The sequence below is a fragment of the Euprymna scolopes genome, chromosome 2 (assembly GCF_053919585.1).
Source record: "Euprymna scolopes isolate OS-2025 chromosome 2, ASM5391958v1, whole genome shotgun sequence".
NCBI classification, from domain to species: domain Eukaryota; kingdom Metazoa; phylum Mollusca; class Cephalopoda; order Sepiida; family Sepiolidae; genus Euprymna; species Euprymna scolopes.
The window spans coordinates 2,426,811-2,444,389 of record NC_136483.1 but is presented as its reverse complement, the minus strand read 5'-3'; the positions used below and the strand labels follow the sequence as shown (position 1 = coordinate 2,444,389).

The 17,579-nt window shown below is 35.1% G+C and overlaps 1 protein-coding gene across 1 annotated transcript in view; it reads right to left on the bottom strand.

Annotated features, from left to right (window-relative positions):
- The window catches only part of LOC145288235 (uncharacterized), a 225,356-nt gene extending 208,494 nt beyond the window's left edge, over nucleotides 1–16,862 (bottom strand). Inside the window, exon 1 of the mRNA XM_080136276.1 lies at nucleotides 16,702–16,862. Within this exon, the coding sequence (XP_079992402.1) occupies nucleotides 16,702–16,726 (25 nt within the window). The 5' untranslated portion in view covers nucleotides 16,727–16,862. The remainder of the gene's footprint in view (nucleotides 1–16,701) is intronic.
- Between the last annotated feature and the right edge of the window lie 717 nt (nucleotides 16,863–17,579).

The following is a 17,579-nucleotide window of genomic DNA, read 5'->3' as shown; positions in this document are numbered from 1 at the left end:
TTGGTGTTGCCGTTCCTTATATGATGGTCGCCAACCCCCCCCCCCATCCCAACGGCGTTCCAAAAGTAATGTATTCTATTTTTTTTCATTCTGTTCGATTAGATCAAAGGAGATTTTAAATTGCATTGATTACTGAACTTATACATTTATAACTTGAAACTTTACTGTTTTTTGTAGATATTGACGGTGTAAGACTATCAGAAAGCAACTCCTGTCATAGACGCGTGTCAGAGAATTTCTGGAAAAAGTGCATTGAAAATGATCGTGACAATGTAGAAAAGTAAATTCTGGATCATAACAAGTCGCTCATTTTAATAATGGTATCACCCCAATCTTTGTACCTCTAAGTTTTTAAGTTAACAAAAAAGGAGACCTTATTTTTGAACAGACCCTCGTATGAGAGAGAGAGAGGGGGGAGAGAGGGAGGGAGAGAGGGAGAGAGGGAGAGAGCGAGGGAGAGAGAGGGAGAGAGGGAGAGAGCGAGAGGGAGAGAGGGAGCGAGAGGGAGAGAGGGAGAGAGAGGAAGAGACGGAGAGAAGGAGGGATGGCGACTCAGATCTCGCTACAATTAAAGAATACGTTAGTACATTATTTGTCCCTATTAAATTGCTTCTTCACCAATATTAACGATGAACACAAATTCAATAAATAATGCTCCCCCAAAAGTAGCAGACTGGATTGGGAAAAATACCGGGACGACAAAACAAAAAAATGTCTGAAAATAAATAAACAAATAAATATACAACAAATAAATGTAACACAAAAAAAAAAAATCTATTCTTCTACCTACCCGAATCATGTTTTGTATTTATTTTTAATAAAAAAAATAAAATAAGTGTCAAGTTATAACGAAAAAGTAAAATGGCGATCTCATGACAGTCAATTTGGAATTTCGACAATCGCTGAAAATCGAGAATTAAACAAAATACTGGTAATATTTATTTATTGTTACTGCCTTTGGTAACAATTATTAGTGGCATGTTTATTTTTTTCATCCATTCTGTTTAAATGACCCTTGTAATAAATGCTCAAAATATTTTTATCGTCAAGTCAACAGTGCTATACAAATCAAAGCGATAAGTAAGAAACCCAACTTCCCTCTGGACGGAGAAAATAATGCCTAGGAGGAGGATTTAGTGCATACTAATTGCTTATGTCTGACACATTGGCTGATAAATATATCTGGTAAGTAGTTTCGATTGCAAAGTTCACTTAACAAACCAATCATATATACGAGTCGGCCGTTCGAAATTACAAATTAGCCCCCACCCCTCATCGTCTTCCACATGATGAAAAGAAAAATATAAACCCGGACATCGGATGAAGAACTCTTCAAAACAAAAGTCATTAGTTTCATATTTACCGGAACTTCGTATTAATCATCCAGTCATCCACGCTCTCGAATAGCAAGTTTTTTTTCTTCTTTTGATATAGATCTAGATTTTCACTATAATCTTCTACTTTTTTGGCGATCACACACACACAATTCTAATTAAATAATTACTGTTTATACCTACAGACACTAGCGTTTCAGGCTTACGCAATAATCAGTGTAGGAGTGACAATTTCTGCTGGTCGAGAGATTCGAACACAGCCACCTTTGGCTCCATTTCATTTGCTAAGCTTTTATCACCGAACCACCAAACAATTGCCACGGGAATGAAGGGAATTAACAACTTATAAGCGCATAATTCGAGCACAGACATTAGACAATCCAGAGTGTTCGAACGACGGACGCCATGAACGTTGCATAAACACTAGTTGTCTCTTAGTTCATAATTCCCAGACAGTGCCCATCTTTAAGTATTCTTAAATGGGCTTGATAATTATGATTAAAAAATTATTTTATACCTAACCTACAGACACTAGTGTTTCATGCTTACGCAATAATCATAGTATGGGGGGGGGGGGGCAATTCTGTCGGTCGGGAGATTTGAACCAAGCACGAGACTACCTTTGATTCCATTAAACAAATGGCAAAATAATTTATGGAAAAGTCATTTATTAAGGTTCCAAGAACTCCATATTAACAGACAATGTACTATCGTTTCTGAGAAAATACAAATTTTTAGTTGAATCAAGTCTCATCCGCTCCAGGATTAGACATCAAATAGAAACCTTAAATATATCATCCGCACTAAAGTGAAGAAACCAAAATACTATACAACAAACACAGGATATATACCAATAAGGCAAATAGAGAAAGCATTTAACTACTATAAAGGTTGACAAGAAAGTTCTTGCAGTTTTTAACTTTTAAATTTAGATGAAGATATTCTGGCTCAAACAAAAAATTATTGAAATAAGCACCATCAGAATCAACGCACTTTTGCTAACACAAAAGCACATTTATGCCAGCAACGTAAAACAAAAAAATCTTGCGTTCTAATGGAGATAAAGTCGTTGAAGGCGTTTTTGAAGCATTTCCCACGCAGACAGTTGTCGGGACGCTTGAAAAAGTAGTAGTCGGTAGGTGAGAAGTATGGAGAATATAGTGGATGAGACAAAGTTTCGTAGCCAATTCATTCAACTTCTGCAGATGGGTTTAACCACGGCCACCGAAATATAGATATATCTCGGTGGCCGTGATCTAACAACGTGCTGTAGGGCATTGTCGTGGAGGAGGATTGGACCTTTTTCGTTGACTAATGCTGGTGTTGAAGTTTCTGAATGAACATGCACATGTTCGGCTTGATTCAGCAATCACATATGTAAATAGTTTTACAAGCAAAGAATAGAGGTTTAATCTTAACTGATAAGACAAGAGAGAACAATCAAGAATGAAAATTTATTTTTATAAACAAATAAAAGACTTCATTTTAATGCCAACAATTAATACGAAAAGAAATTACTTGAGCCCATTTAATTTTCGTGAGTAAAGAGGAAGCTTCATCTTAATTATTGCTAATAATAAAAACACTTCTTTCATTATTGATAGACAAAAAAAAAATATGACTAAAATAGGAATTATGGTGTAGTGGATAAAGTAGTTGGTAAAAATTTAATTGTAAGTTACACTCTTTTCCAGGTTGAAGGTTCAATCCTCAGTGCGAGCGACACTTACTTAGAATTTTAGCCAGTCATGGCTGACGAAACGAGAGCATGCTATGCCCTTTGATTAAATAAAATGTTCTCTTCCAAATTCCATGCAGATTACCTCGTTAAAAATTCTCGAGTTTGACAAGATACATGTCAAAAAGGTCAAATGTTACATCGTTAAAACGTTGCGAAATAACACTCAAGATGAGAACAGTAGTTCAATTAATGCAAACACAAAAATAATTTACGGATACACAGATAATTTATGTAGAGATTTTGAAGTAAAATTTTATTTCGTTTGTTCTTTAAGTGAAATTGTACGCGTGTGTTTTGTATAGTTTTGGGGGTGGTTATGTTTAAAAAATTTTTTTTTTTTGCATTTTTGTATGTATCTTTATTTGCATGTTTTATCTCGATTAATTTTTTTTTTTTAATTTGTCTTCGTTTTGGGGTTGTTTTATAATCCACATAGATCCGAAAGAGTGGTCGAAAAATCAAATATATAACAAATAAATGTTACCAACAGCAGGAGAAGTTACTCTTCTACCTAGCTGAACAGTTTTTTTTTTGTGTTTTCAATAATGTAAAATGTTTATTCGGCTCGAAAAACAAGCAATGTCAACCGTTACGCGACCACAAGAAAAATAGCTGGAATATATTTGTTACTCGTCATTTTTTCTTGTGTTTGCGTAACAGTTGACATTGCCTGTTTTCCGAGTCGAATAAACATTTGGCTTCAGTAAAATCACTAAAAAAATCTACCCAGCTAGGTAGAAGAGTAACTTATCTAGCCTTTGGTAACATTTATTTGTTATATATTTGATTTTAACCATTTTTTCGAATCTAGATTCGAAAACAAACTTTGTTTTTAATGATAAAAATAAATCTTGATTTCTCCGAGCAACATTGGGCAAGACTGCTAATTTCAAAAGACAAAAAATGTCTTGTAAACACAAAACATCAATATTTTGGTAATTTCGAAACTGATTTCTTTATCTTTTAAATGTCAACGTAAAAAGAAATCAATTGGTCGTTTCACTTGCAATTTTGAAAAAAATTCAAGTTGACTTTTTAGCACAAATGCTAAATGTTCAAGAAATAAAGCAATATGGCGAAACTAAAATATTTTTTATATCAAAATGAAAACAATCATTGAATAATAATAATAATAATAATAATAATAATAGCAGCAGCCCTCCGCTGGACGACTGCAAAGCAGACTGGGACCTTGGGGAGGCTTTTAGACACCCAAATTCCAGTCAATTCTAATGGTCACCGCCAACGAGAAATCAATGGTAAGCGGCTGTTACGATAATGTAAATCCATCTGCAATACTTAGCAAAGAAATGGAGAGTACTGAGAGTCTGGAGAGACTTGCTGTCATTCAGACTCCAGAGAATGCCACAAGTTGTTCTCAAAGATTTTTTTTTTTTTAGTATGGCCTGTGTGACTCCTAATGAGTAAATAACAACATAGTAAATAATAACAACAACATAGTAAATAATAACAACAACATAGTAAATAATAACAACAACATAGTAAATAAATGATATTTTGGTAAAATATTCAATTACTTTTGCATGGTGATTCATACTTATAATTCCATCCTATTACTTTGTTTCATCTAACCATAACTTGCGTTTCTTTATTATAGGAAGATTTTTATATAAATTTATTACCTGCTAATAAATTATTCAAAGCATGGTTTGAGGTCAGTTGAAATCTAATACTTCAACCAGCTGTTTAAGAACTATTCACACCTACCTGTAAATATATATATATATATATATATATATATATATAATATATATATATATATATATATATATATATATATATATATATATATATACACACACACACACACTTTTTTATCATTTTATCTCACTACGATATCCATGCACTAGGAGTGTCAGAAGTCGCCATTAAAAAAGGAGTGATTAATTAAACTCGCTATCTTTCTAAGCTTATAGCAATATGAATAATGTAATTTAAACCCTAATTTTTTTTCAATAAAAGGAGCAAAGACCAAACTTTAAAATAATAAAAGGTTTTATCGAAAAATATACACCGTTTTTTTAAATCGGTTTTCTTTAAAAAAAGATTTCACGAAATTCAACAAATTTTAACTTAATCTAAATATATATAAATTAAAAAAAATCACTTACCTATATAAAATACTAATCAATGGATGCTTCCATTCTTCATTTATGAGAATTTGTCCTTTTTTTACATGGTAGTCACCACTTATCAAGGCACGGAAGCCACTAAGGGCTAAGCGTTATTGCGTGTACAGTAATCAATGGGATAATATTGTAGTAATCGTTAGTAATGGAGATTTGATAAAGTGTCTTAAGGGGGCAGTTTATCAGGAATTTGTTTATGTTGGACTTGAAGACATCCAAGTTGTAGTCAGGTGGGAAACAGGCAAACGGAAGAGAGTTCCACAGGCGGGCACTTTCATTTTATATTCCATGTATTTTTTAAATAAAAGAATTTTTTAAGCAACCATTTCAAAAGATCACCATTACGTAAGCATTAACCGGTGTTAGCAAGCCTGTGTTTCTTGCCGTTCTTCCTGTTTTGAAATACGAATGGATAAAATTACTATAAAACGTAAAAACAACACATACACGTGAGCTGCCAAGCCTTGCGCGTGAAAATATCGGCCACCGTACTTGAAAATGATCACATTTTACTTATCAGTTTTTGCCTTAAAAAAAAAATTAAAAAAATAAAAAAGAAAAAATCGACGAATTTTCGATTTTTTTTTCTTCTCTCAAAGAAATGAGTTTTTGATTTAATAGCTTTTATTTCTTCTTTATGGAGTGATTTTTTTTTTAAATCTATATATAAAAAAACATTGAATGAAATAGAAAAGAAATTGTAATTTTCTGGACAATATAACAAGATTATAAGCTTTCACTTAAAAAAATCAACGTGGTTAAAAAAAAAGAAGTTTTAAACTTGACTTTACAGGTAAATTTGCACATAACTATTCTTTTGTTTTTGGTTTTAAATTAGCTTATTTTATTTATTGATCTTTTATCTTTAATTTGCGATATATAAATTTGAGGCGAGAAAATTATTTTCATTTTAATAGACATTTCAAAATGGGGGAGGGGTGAATTTAAAAATATTATATTCGGTTTATTGGAAAGAGCATAAAATTTCGCATTGAACCTGAAAATATCGTAAAAATTGAACGAATAGAAAATTTTTTTTCATTTTAAAAATCTATACCTTGTAAAATTCAATTCAATTCATTTCATTACGTAAAAAAATGGCTGCATGAACGCGCGCAGGCACTTTGTAAACACTTTTTTTAAAAATAATATTTCTATTATTTTTTAAAGAACTTAAATAGTTTATTTTGGAAGTATATTCCATAAAGAAAATAAACAACCCACTTTAAAAAGAGAGTTTTTTTTTTATATTTTATTCGTAGTTTTGTGTTAGGGGTGTCAAAAATTCCCAAAAAATTCTGACACACTCACTCACGCTCTCTCTCTCTCTCTCTCGAAAGAGACAGAACACAAAATATTTTCTATTTTTCTAAATATTGCGCTTCCGATTTGCGAGAACATAATTATCCGACTCTTAAATTTCTCGTTTCAAAGGTTTTAAATCTGTTTTTCTCGTTATGTACTAGATATTTGTTAATGGAACCTATTGTTCTGTTCCTTATTTCATTCTAAACACTTTCCGAAATTACTTTTCAGCGTATTTATAAAGCATGAAGTTACAACTTATTGTGCGTCTATGTATTTCTCGCTTCTACGTGATTAACAATATGTTTAATATTAATCGATTTATTTACTGAAATTACAAAATGCAAATCTAATAGATCCCACACTATCGACCAACCTTCAAACTGTCGCATCGCCCCAGTGTTATATCCCTTTGCCTGTTTTACAAGTACTTTTATGGAATGTGCTCGGATGAACTCTTAGCATTAGTGCCCCTCGACGTACATACTCTCGACTAATCCGACAAGTAGAAAAATCTCATCCTTTAATGTTCCGGTCCACAAAAGTTGGAAAGCCTAATAATTTCTTTCCTTGAACTGCTAGACTTTGGAATTCCCTTCTCGCTTCCTGCTTCCCTGACTCAACTAACCTGCAGAAGTTTTAAGATAATGTGGACAGATATTTCACTGTTGGGTACTCCTTGGGCGTTGAGTTCCATGGCGACCAGTAGAAAAATTCAATGGGTAACTGTTTACTTTAACTACAACAGAATACCGAACAATAAAATTTGTTTGCTTTTTGTTTAGGGGGGGGGGGCGCTGACAGCGAATCTGATATTCAAACCGGGCGCAAATTTACCGTTTGCATGGTATTAACCCCTGAACCCGCGCACTATTTTGTGCCAACTCACCGTCATCGTTTATGCTATTCTTACATGATGCGTTCGGGCATGCGCGTATTAAGGTGACTTGTCACATCGCGGAAGAATTTTTTAGCAGACATTTAAAATAAAGTTTTCAAAAACAAAATGTGGTTAATTTTTTGTGTTACGTAGTTTTTGATGCTTTTTAATTGATCTAAAAATAAATAAATAAATAAATAAATAAATAAAAATAAAGTTTTCACGAGCGGTCTACAAAAGCATTTTAATTTTTCGCTTTTTTAATTATTTTTTTTAGAGGGAGGGGTTTCTATTATAAAACTTGTACAACATTTAACAGGTGCTTCTTCTCTGCTTCTGCAGGTTAATTTACCGTTTTTACGTAAATGCGCCGACATACACCGAGCAGAAAAACTGTTTAATTTTTCACAAAAATTCTGTTTATATTGAGGGGTAGGGCAGTGCAGGGGGGTCGCGCGCACGCGCGACACCACTCGTCCTCCCGACACGCATCCATGCGCGAACGCATCATGTAAGAATAGCATAAACGATGGCGGTGAGATGAGTTGGCACAAAATTGTGAGAGGGTTCAGGGGTTAATACTATGCAAACAGTAAATTTGCGACGGGTTTGAATATTAGATTCGTTAACGAATCGTTGTCAGCAACCCCGAAAACCTAAAAAAAAAATTTAAAAAAATTTATTGGTCGGTGTTCTGTTGTAGTCAAAGTAAGCGTTTAGCTTATTTTGTTTGTTAAAATGACATATTTAAAAAAAAAACAATTGATCTGTCAACTCTTATCTTAGCTAACACCAATTTTATGCAGGACAGGGTGGTGGCAGGGAAAGGTACTCATTTTGTGATCATAGGACTAGGAGATCAAAATAACGGAAACTGTTTAACTTTCGGTAAATGAGCGAGATCGCCATACTAAACAAAAGGCGATCAAAAACAATTGTGCATTGACGATAAAATTTTGTTTCAAGATTATGATATGATGTATGATTTTTTGAGTTAAAATCTATTTAGTATTACATACGAAGGAAAACGTTTCATATGATTCTGGCATAATAGAATTTTTTTTTTTTTTTTTTTTTTTTTTACAATGTGGCGCCATATTTGAACCGGAAGTAGGTTATTAAAAAAGCAAATAGAGCACTTTCATTGTCCCATGTTTTTGTAAACCGTATTAAAAACTACGCAAAACAAAAAAAGTCTTTCCGACATTACTCCCCGCCCACTTGGTATGCTTTTCTTCTTTTTCGTATAAGTTTAAATGTTCCACAAAAGATTCCTACGTTATGTGAAAAGGCAGTTCTTTACGTGAAAGCACATTCAACAACCGTCGTCTATGCTGCCGCGTACGCGCGTAGTGTAAACGGAAGCTGTAAAATGGCGGAAAGTAGTTTGCGGGTTCAGAGGTTAATACCATGCAAACGGTAAATTTGCCCTGGGTTTGATTATCAGATTCGTTCTCAGCGACATCGATTACCCCTAAAAAAACAAATTAGACTGGTCGGTGTTCTGTTGTAAATAATCTGAATATTTACCCAAAATAACATCTAACTTAACAGCTAAATCTGACCCCCAAGATCGCCATGGGCATGGAATATGTGCCTACATTAAAGATGGCTTCCCGTGTGGCAGGGATATCTCTAGAGAAGATCCTAATTTACCCTATATGTGCTTCCGGGTTGCACTTGCTAACACCATTGCATTTATATTTGCCCTCTATCGGCCCCACAACAGCGGAGTTACTATCTTTAAGAGCATATCTGAGAAAATAGACCATATCCTGTCTGCACATCCCTCGGCTGACATCCACATCTCTGGTGACTTCAACGTCCATCACGTGGAATGGCTGACCCATTCAAATAAGACAGACGAGAAGGGGAGGTTTTGTCATGATTTTGCCATTGCTTATGACCTCACTCAGATTGTTCGCGAACCAACCCGTGTGCCCAATACACCCGGTCAATATGCAAGCCTTCTAGACCTTTTTCTCTCAACTTCCCCTGAGCTATGTTCATATTCCGTTCATTCTCCTCTAGGATCCTCCGACCACTCTGTCGTATCAGTTAAGATAAAAACAAAATGTTATAAGTCCCCAGACGTACCCCTTCACTGTACTGTATACCGATACTCTATGGCTGACTGGGATAGCTTCCGAACATTCATATCTGATTTACCTCTGCACTCCATGTCTAAAAAGGAAATGTCCTCTATAGTATCAGATCTGACCGAATGGTTAATTGTAGGCATAGACCAATTCATACCATCTAAAAAATTCCAACAAAAACCTAACAGCCAGACATGGTTCTCCCCAGAATGTGCTGCTGCTTTCGCGCACAGAAATCACTTTTTCCATAGCTACCAACGTAATAGATGCACTGAGACTAAAGCTGCTTTCAGGACTGCCAGCAACCACTGTAAAAGAGTAATAAAAAATGCAAGAGAGCTATATGCCCAGTCTGTTAAATCCAAGGTAGCTGATCAGCGGCTTGGTTCCCACCAGTTTTCACAAATAACAAATAGGATCCTGAACAGAAGTGTGCGTTCTATCCCAACCATTATCAATGGACCAGAGGTCATCTCGTCAGGGTCAGACAAGGCAAAACTATTTGCAAAGAACTTTGCAGCTAATTCTACCCTATGCAACGAAGGCCATCAACTCCCCATATTTCCTCCTATAACACAGAACACGCTAGGTAACATACAAATATCCGTGCATGAGGTCGACAAGCTAATCAAGAACCTTGATTCCAGTAAAGCAACTGGCCCTGACGGCATCCCAATTATAGTGTTAAAAAAGTTTCAACCAGAACTTGCTCCCATACTTACGACACTGTTCAAGCACTGCCTTAAGGAGAAGTGCTTTCCGACTCCCTGGAAAACCTCATTAGTATGCCCTGTATTTAAGAATTCAGGTGATAAGTCATCTCCCTCTCAGTACAGACCAATAAGTCTCCTGTGTGTTATGAGTAAGTTACTGGAATCCATATTAAATAGAGAAATAGTCAACCACCTCAGCAGAAACAACCTTCTTTGTGACACACAATATGGTTTCCGTTCCTGCAAGATCTAACGGTTATATCTCACAGGATTAGTGAATCTCTTGACAAAGGCTTCCTTTCTCGGGCAATTGCTCTTGACATATCAAAGGCCTTCGACAAGGTATGTCATAAGGGTCTACTTCAAGATTTCCAGCTACGGTATAACTGGAAATGTTTTCTCAGTCATTAAATCATTTCTCTCCGATAGGCTCATAAGTGTAGTGATCGATGGACAAAATTCAGAGGCCTGCAGTATTAATGCTGGAGTCCCTCAAGGGTCAATCCTGGGCCCAACTCTCTTCCTGATCTACATCAACGACCTCCCTAAACACATACTTAAATCATTCGTTGACATCTATGCTGATGACCCGACCATCTACGGCAACACATCAAAGGCTGTAAATGACAAAGTTCTCTCTGATTCTCTCTCCTCTGATCTTGAGCACGTGGTTCAGTGGGGGAAGACGTGGCTGGTTACCTTTAATGCATCTAAAACCAAACTCTTATCCTTAGCTCATCAACGCTCTGATCCCAATCTGGCATCAATTGTGATGGATGGCTCTCGTCTGGGTGAGGCCCTGTGTTTTGACAAGCTTCTGGGTTTGACCTTTACTCCTGATCTGAAATGGAACACACATCAAGTCTGTTGCCAAGGTCGCTGGAAAGATGGTGGGATCCTTCTACCACTCCAGAAGATATCTCACTACTGATGCAATTCTCTATCTATATAAAAGCCAAGTACGTCCAAGGATGGAATACTGCTGCCATATCTGGGCAGGAGCTGCTAAAAACAGCCTATCCTGCCTTGACAGAGTACAAAATAGACTTCGTGGCTTAGTGGGAGATGCTGTTCTCTCTACCCTGCAACCTCTCTCCCACAGAAGAGACGTTGCGAGCCTATCCTTGTTTTATCGTTATTTCCATGGCAGGTGCTCGTCTGAACTCCAATCTCTGGTCCCCCCTCGCCAATCTTTCATGAAAAACACCTGTCTAGCTGAATCCACTGAAAAATTCCCCCCACTCTTTATCTGTGCCTAAATCAAAACGTGGATTCCATGAACAAAGCTTCTTTCTTAGAAGTGCACGCCTGTGGAACTGTTCCGTCTGCCTGCTTCCCACCTGACTACAACTTAGATGTCTTCAAGTCCAACGTTAACAAATTCCTAATGAACCGCCCCCTTAAGTAAACACTTCAAATCTCCACACTAACGTACTGTACTTGCAATAACCCTTATCCCTGAGTGGCTTCCGGGCCTTGATAAGTGGTGACTGGTGACCACCGTGTAAAAAAAAAAAAAAAAAAAAAAAAAAAAAAAAAAAAAAAAAAATCACGTACTTAATTACTATGCCGAAAATAGTAATGTATCCAAAAATTACGAATTACGAAAAATTACGTATCTATTTTGAATAGAAAATTATTTATAGTTTAAATTTTTACGGAAAATTAGGTAAAATTTCATTTTTCTTTGACATTAAAAGGTAGGCAGTAAGAGTCTACACACAGAGGAGATAACCCGGAACGAATTGTTCATGGCTGCAATATTTGTTGTCTATAACGACTTTTTTTTTTTTTAAATAAAAACAATAGTTGTTCTACTTGATAAGTTTTCGTAATTTTCGGATATATTACTATTTTCGACATGGCAGTTAAGTTCGTAATATTGTTATTTTGCTTAAAACGACATTAACAAAAATCGATTTATCGACTATATCTTAACAAGCACCAATTTTTATTGCAGACTTTCTCAAGAATTCTGATCCAAATCTAAATGTGATAGAAATCGACAATAAATGAGCAAAAAAAAAAAAAAAAAAAAAAAAAAAGGATGCGGTCTCTATTCCGAAAATAAAAATTAATTTTTATGTCATTCTCCCAGGCATTCCCTTCTGGTTTAGGTGTAAGAGTTTATAGTTTTTCATCGATCACGAGACGTCTCCCCCACTCATCAGGGAATGCCGACGGTGCCCCCCGATCATATCTAATTTTGCGCCGATACAGAGTGCCCCCTTAGAGAGGAGGAAGCAAATGGTCTACTATAAAAAGAGACCTGTGTTTCGCTTGACCCTCGTGGGACAAAAAAGTAAACAAACTTTCATTTTAGACGTGCGTGTGTTTTTGTGTCTGTGTGTGCGTGCAAGTGCGTGATTTTGAAACCGTTTGACTTTTTGATGATGGAGGGCGAGAAGGGGGAGGGATAAACAAATCAATTTGTCGGAATTCCATGACACAGCAATCGTCCTCACCTATAGACCCCGACTATCGGTACAACATCAGTACATATTCGACGAATCGAACATCCCTTGTAAATACTAACCATATAGAGAGAATTTATTGTTAAATCTTGAGTAATCAAAATAAATTCCGATACTGAACCGATTGTCGGGGGCGGGGGGGGGGGCAATTTACAAAATGAAGAGAAGAAGCGGCGGCGGCGATTATCAATTTCCAACAGAAAAAAAAAAAAAAAAAAAAACTGTCACCAAAGGCAAGAAATATTTCCTTTCTACTTACCGGCTTTTTTTTTTTTTTTTTTTTTTTGCATTTCAAAGTATTTTAGAGTGGTTAAATTTACGATGCTAGTGCACTTACTCATCCGCGCTATTTTTTAAAATCGTATTTCCAAGTTTAATTAAAGTTTTGTTTTGTTTTTACTCAATTGTAAGGTTAAAGTATAGAATAGTTTTTTGTTTTTTTTTGTTTTTTTTAATAATAACGTTATTATTTCAGCACGGATCAATAGGTGCACTAGTACCAAATTTACACTTAATCGTTGCCCTCTACGTCATGTAAACGCGACGTATTTAAGATGGCACAGTATTGTACTCGAAATGAAACCTCGGTGTCGTACAATAGAAAAGTAAACGGTAAAACTATACAAACACCGTGACAGCGAATTAACCCTACCCCTAACCCTAACCCCTAACCCTAACCCCTAATCCTAACGCTGTCACGGTGTTTGTATAATAATACCAAGTAAACAATATAGCTAATAAAATACAAATCGGTTGAAAATGAAATTTTCGACGATAGTGTCATCATCACACTATGTAAGTTTCGATTTTCGAGTTCTTAAATCTTCGACATTAGAGTAAAAATCAGGCATTTTGCATTTATCGGGTTTACAAGATTACTCAATATATATTAGTGACATAGAAACCCAACGAATATGTCAGCCTAACACTATTTTGTATAATTTTTTAGTTTAATATCATTTTTCCAAACTTGTGTATTTAACAGACATCATTTGTCTTCTCATATACAGATAAACACTATGATTTTCGAACAGATTAAACGTTTTAAAGCGACTAAAACTACTAAAAACTTTTCCAGATAGGCAGAAGAGGACTTGTCTTTGATATAACACTTTTTCGTACGTCTGTGTATTGTAATACAAACCTACACTTTCGAATTGAATTTTAAAAGGATCCGATAATAAACACGACACTAATCTATTTAAGAACATTAAAATGCCAGACTTGTATTTACTATCGTGACACTTTATAGGGTCAACATTCATTTCCGAACGCGCCCGTTTCAGATCAAAGAACCGCGTCTGCCATTGAAGTTTAGTGTGAAATGATCCCCTATCCTGCTTGAAATTCAGAAGAGGCAGATAAAGACTATTAGCATCAAGCAAATCGTTTCTCTTTTAGAAGTTCCAGTTCGTCAATTGGTCTGTCAAGTCGAAATACTTTTTATTGGTCTGCTACGTTCAAATTCGAAATCATTTTACACTAACCTTCAAAGAAAATGGATCTCACACATTGTTAGAAATTAAACAAGCCATTTCCTTTTGTCTTTTGCTCCCATGCTGTCAATGAAATAATGGTAAATAAAAGTAATTCCAATTTGGCAGGCCTATATGAGAGTGTTCACTGTTCACCCTCTAAAAATGCGTGTTCTTTAATTTTAAAAAGATTTTTTCGATGATTACCATAGATTGCAGACCTAAGTATCATATTAACAGAAAAAATTTGGAAAAAAATAAGATTAATGACTTTTAAGAAGGGGGTTCACTTTCTCGTTATGACGTTCTACTTCATTGCTACCTGACTTACTGTTCATTTCTTTACCGACATGTCACGTGATTGGAAAAGTCATTAAATTTTTTCAAAATATTTTCTGTTTATATGATTACTAAAAGGCTGTAATCAATGATAATTGTCAAAAAAAAAAAAAAAAAAAAAAAAAACCCGGAAAACACGCATTTTTAGAGGGTGGGCACTCTCGTACAGGTCCGCCTCCAATTTTATTTCGTGTGATTATTTAATTCATTGAAAGTATGTTGAAAAGGTTACAACTTTAGAGTGGGGTTCACTGGCCATTGGTAGAAACCCAAGGTCAACAATCGTGCGATGTCCTACCAGTATTTTGTTGATTTTTTTTTTTTTGCAATTATCGAGACTTCCCAGATGAGCGTCTGATGTCAGACATTTTTTCTTGTTCTTAAGACTCGACACTACGTTTCTTTCAATGTAAATAAACGCTTTTAAAATAAGTTAAACAAAAATAAATAACCAAGTGGGTAGCAGAGTAACTCATCTTGCCTTTGGTAACATTTATTCGTTGTATTTTTCACTTTTGACGAAGTTTTTCGGGGGGGGGTTGTCTATACTGCAAAATCCATATTTTACTAGATAAACACAGTAAAATGACCAATTAATGACCAGAAAGTATCATTGATCACATATCATAGGACAGAACGGTAAAATTATTTGTCATGTCTTTGACCGAAAGGTCAAGGCCGCTTTTCATGCTCACGAAATTGCTGATGGCATCCATCTTGATTCTTAAAATGTGTAAACATGTGCATTTCTCTAGTTTATATGGTAAAATAGATTATCACCTGCAACTATTTGGCGACATCAAAGACAGAACGAGTAACCATTTTTGAACTTTTAAAATGGCCGCGACCCCCCCCCTTTTTTTAGCCTTTTCTTTTTTTCAAATTCATCTGCTATAAATTAATCCTCACTAAAAAAAAATTACTCGTTTTATTTATTTTTTTTTTCCAATAATCGCATTGAATTTTTTTTTCTGTTGACAACGTGGTAGGGAAGGATAGTAAATAAATTTATTTTTATAATCGAGAAGTTGATTTGCATCTATGTTACCGTGTTGAAATAATAACCCTATTATTTAGAAAGCCATTCGTAATATGGCGAGGGAAGGGTGGTTTTTAACTATTCTGTACTTTCACCTAACAATTTAATAAACAAAAACATCGTAAAAATTGAATTTAATAACATTTAAAAAATAGCGCGGTAACATAATCGCACAAACACCGATAAGTTAAACCATATTGCAGTCACGTAAAGTTATAATACAAAAAACATTTTTCTTATTTCGAATTATTTAATCAAGTAAAAATTCCATTTTTTCACTGGATTACTAAATTTAAAATGTTTTCGTAGATTTTTTTTTTCCAAATTAAATTCAATTTTTACCATATTTTTAAGTAAAAATGTTTTTGTTTTAATTAAATTATTTTTACTGTCCAATAATTTATATCAGTTTGAAATATGTTAAACTTTTTAAAAAATTGTTAATGATTGTTTTTGGTACAAAAAAATTCACTGATGTCGGCCCAGAGTGCTACAAATTCGGAATAGGCACACGTGAGCAAGAAAAAGTGAAAGTAGAATCAGGGAGACAACAGCTACATAAGAACCCAGGGTAAATTTTTACGATGTGCCCCAACGTATAACACCCCCCTCCTCCATGTTAAGAACGGCTTTCGGAATGAACACCTCCCCAACCTCGAAAGCCGAGGAGGGGGGGGTTATTCCGAAAGCCGTTCTTAACATGAAGTGGTTGGGGGTGTTTATACTACGCTGAGGCAGGTCATGAAAAAAAAAAAAAAAAATACCGAACCAAGTTTTATTATCGTACACGGGAAACGCTGGAATGAAAACTCAGCCGATAAAAAATATAGTCGCTAGCTTTGTAAACAACCTCAGAAAGAGACTAGTGAAGGAAGAACGACAACTCTATATTTTTCAAGTTAAAGGATCCGGAGCAAAGTGCATGTGTTCACTTCATCTTTTCTGTCCTCGGTCAGTGGAGGAGAAATCCTTCATGACGGAGACAATTTTTATTTTTGTTCATTTTTTGGGAGAGCTGTATCCCCCCCCCTTAAAAACCGACGTTGTGTCTAACTTTGCTCTCGTGAGAAGACAAGTAAATAGAAACTATTGAATAGATTTGGGTTTGGAGAGCTTGTCATTAAATTAATTTCGTGAAAAACAAAAACTTACCTCGTTTGCTATGTGGTTTTCCCATATTCAGTATCCATTTACTTTTCGTTTCGTTTCCGGAAAATAATTTCTGTTTTTGCTTTTTTTTTTTTTTTCTCGTATGGAAAGCTAGAGTTGTTTTTGTTTGTAAGAAAAATAGATATCTACAAATAAATGACGATCAGAACTTCTGTTTGCGCCGTTTATTATCAAATGAATATTATTAAAAGTTTGTAATTATTAAAAGTAGAATATAATAAGTATTAAAAAAATAATAATAAATAAATAATATTAACTTTTTCGTTTCTATTTTTGTTGTGTGTGCGTGTGTGCGCTCCGGTGGAAAAAAAGAGAGAGAACACTTTATATTCGTCACACCGACTCGAACGTTTTTTTGTAAATAAAATTTATGTGACAGTTAAATTAATGAAGCGAAATCGGTGACAACATCCGGGACTGTCTACTGGTTTGTTTCGGTGCAGGAATTCCGAGCGGAACTCGCTTGGAATAAGACTTTTTCTCTCATTTTTCCTTAAGGAAAGAGAGTTCTGGCAGGCTACGACATTTTTACTACTGAGAGACGATCGAGCGCTTTAGAGTATAAAAGCGGAACCTTGCTTTAAAACTGGGCGGGGCTTAATAAACGCTTTTTTTTTCTTTCTCCAGACGCGTTCGCTTTGATTGACAGACGAGGATAGACGGACGAGTCCATTACTAGCGAGAGAAATCGAGGGAGATGGGGGTGGTTAGCATTGTAAACTACGGAAAGATTATAATACACATGCAGTTTAAGGAAATAATAAAAAATGATAAGGATTGGTAAGTTACAATGAATTGTATTCGGACTGTTGTTTTCTGTCTTGGAAGTTATTTCCACAACGTTTCGGCCGATGTAATCT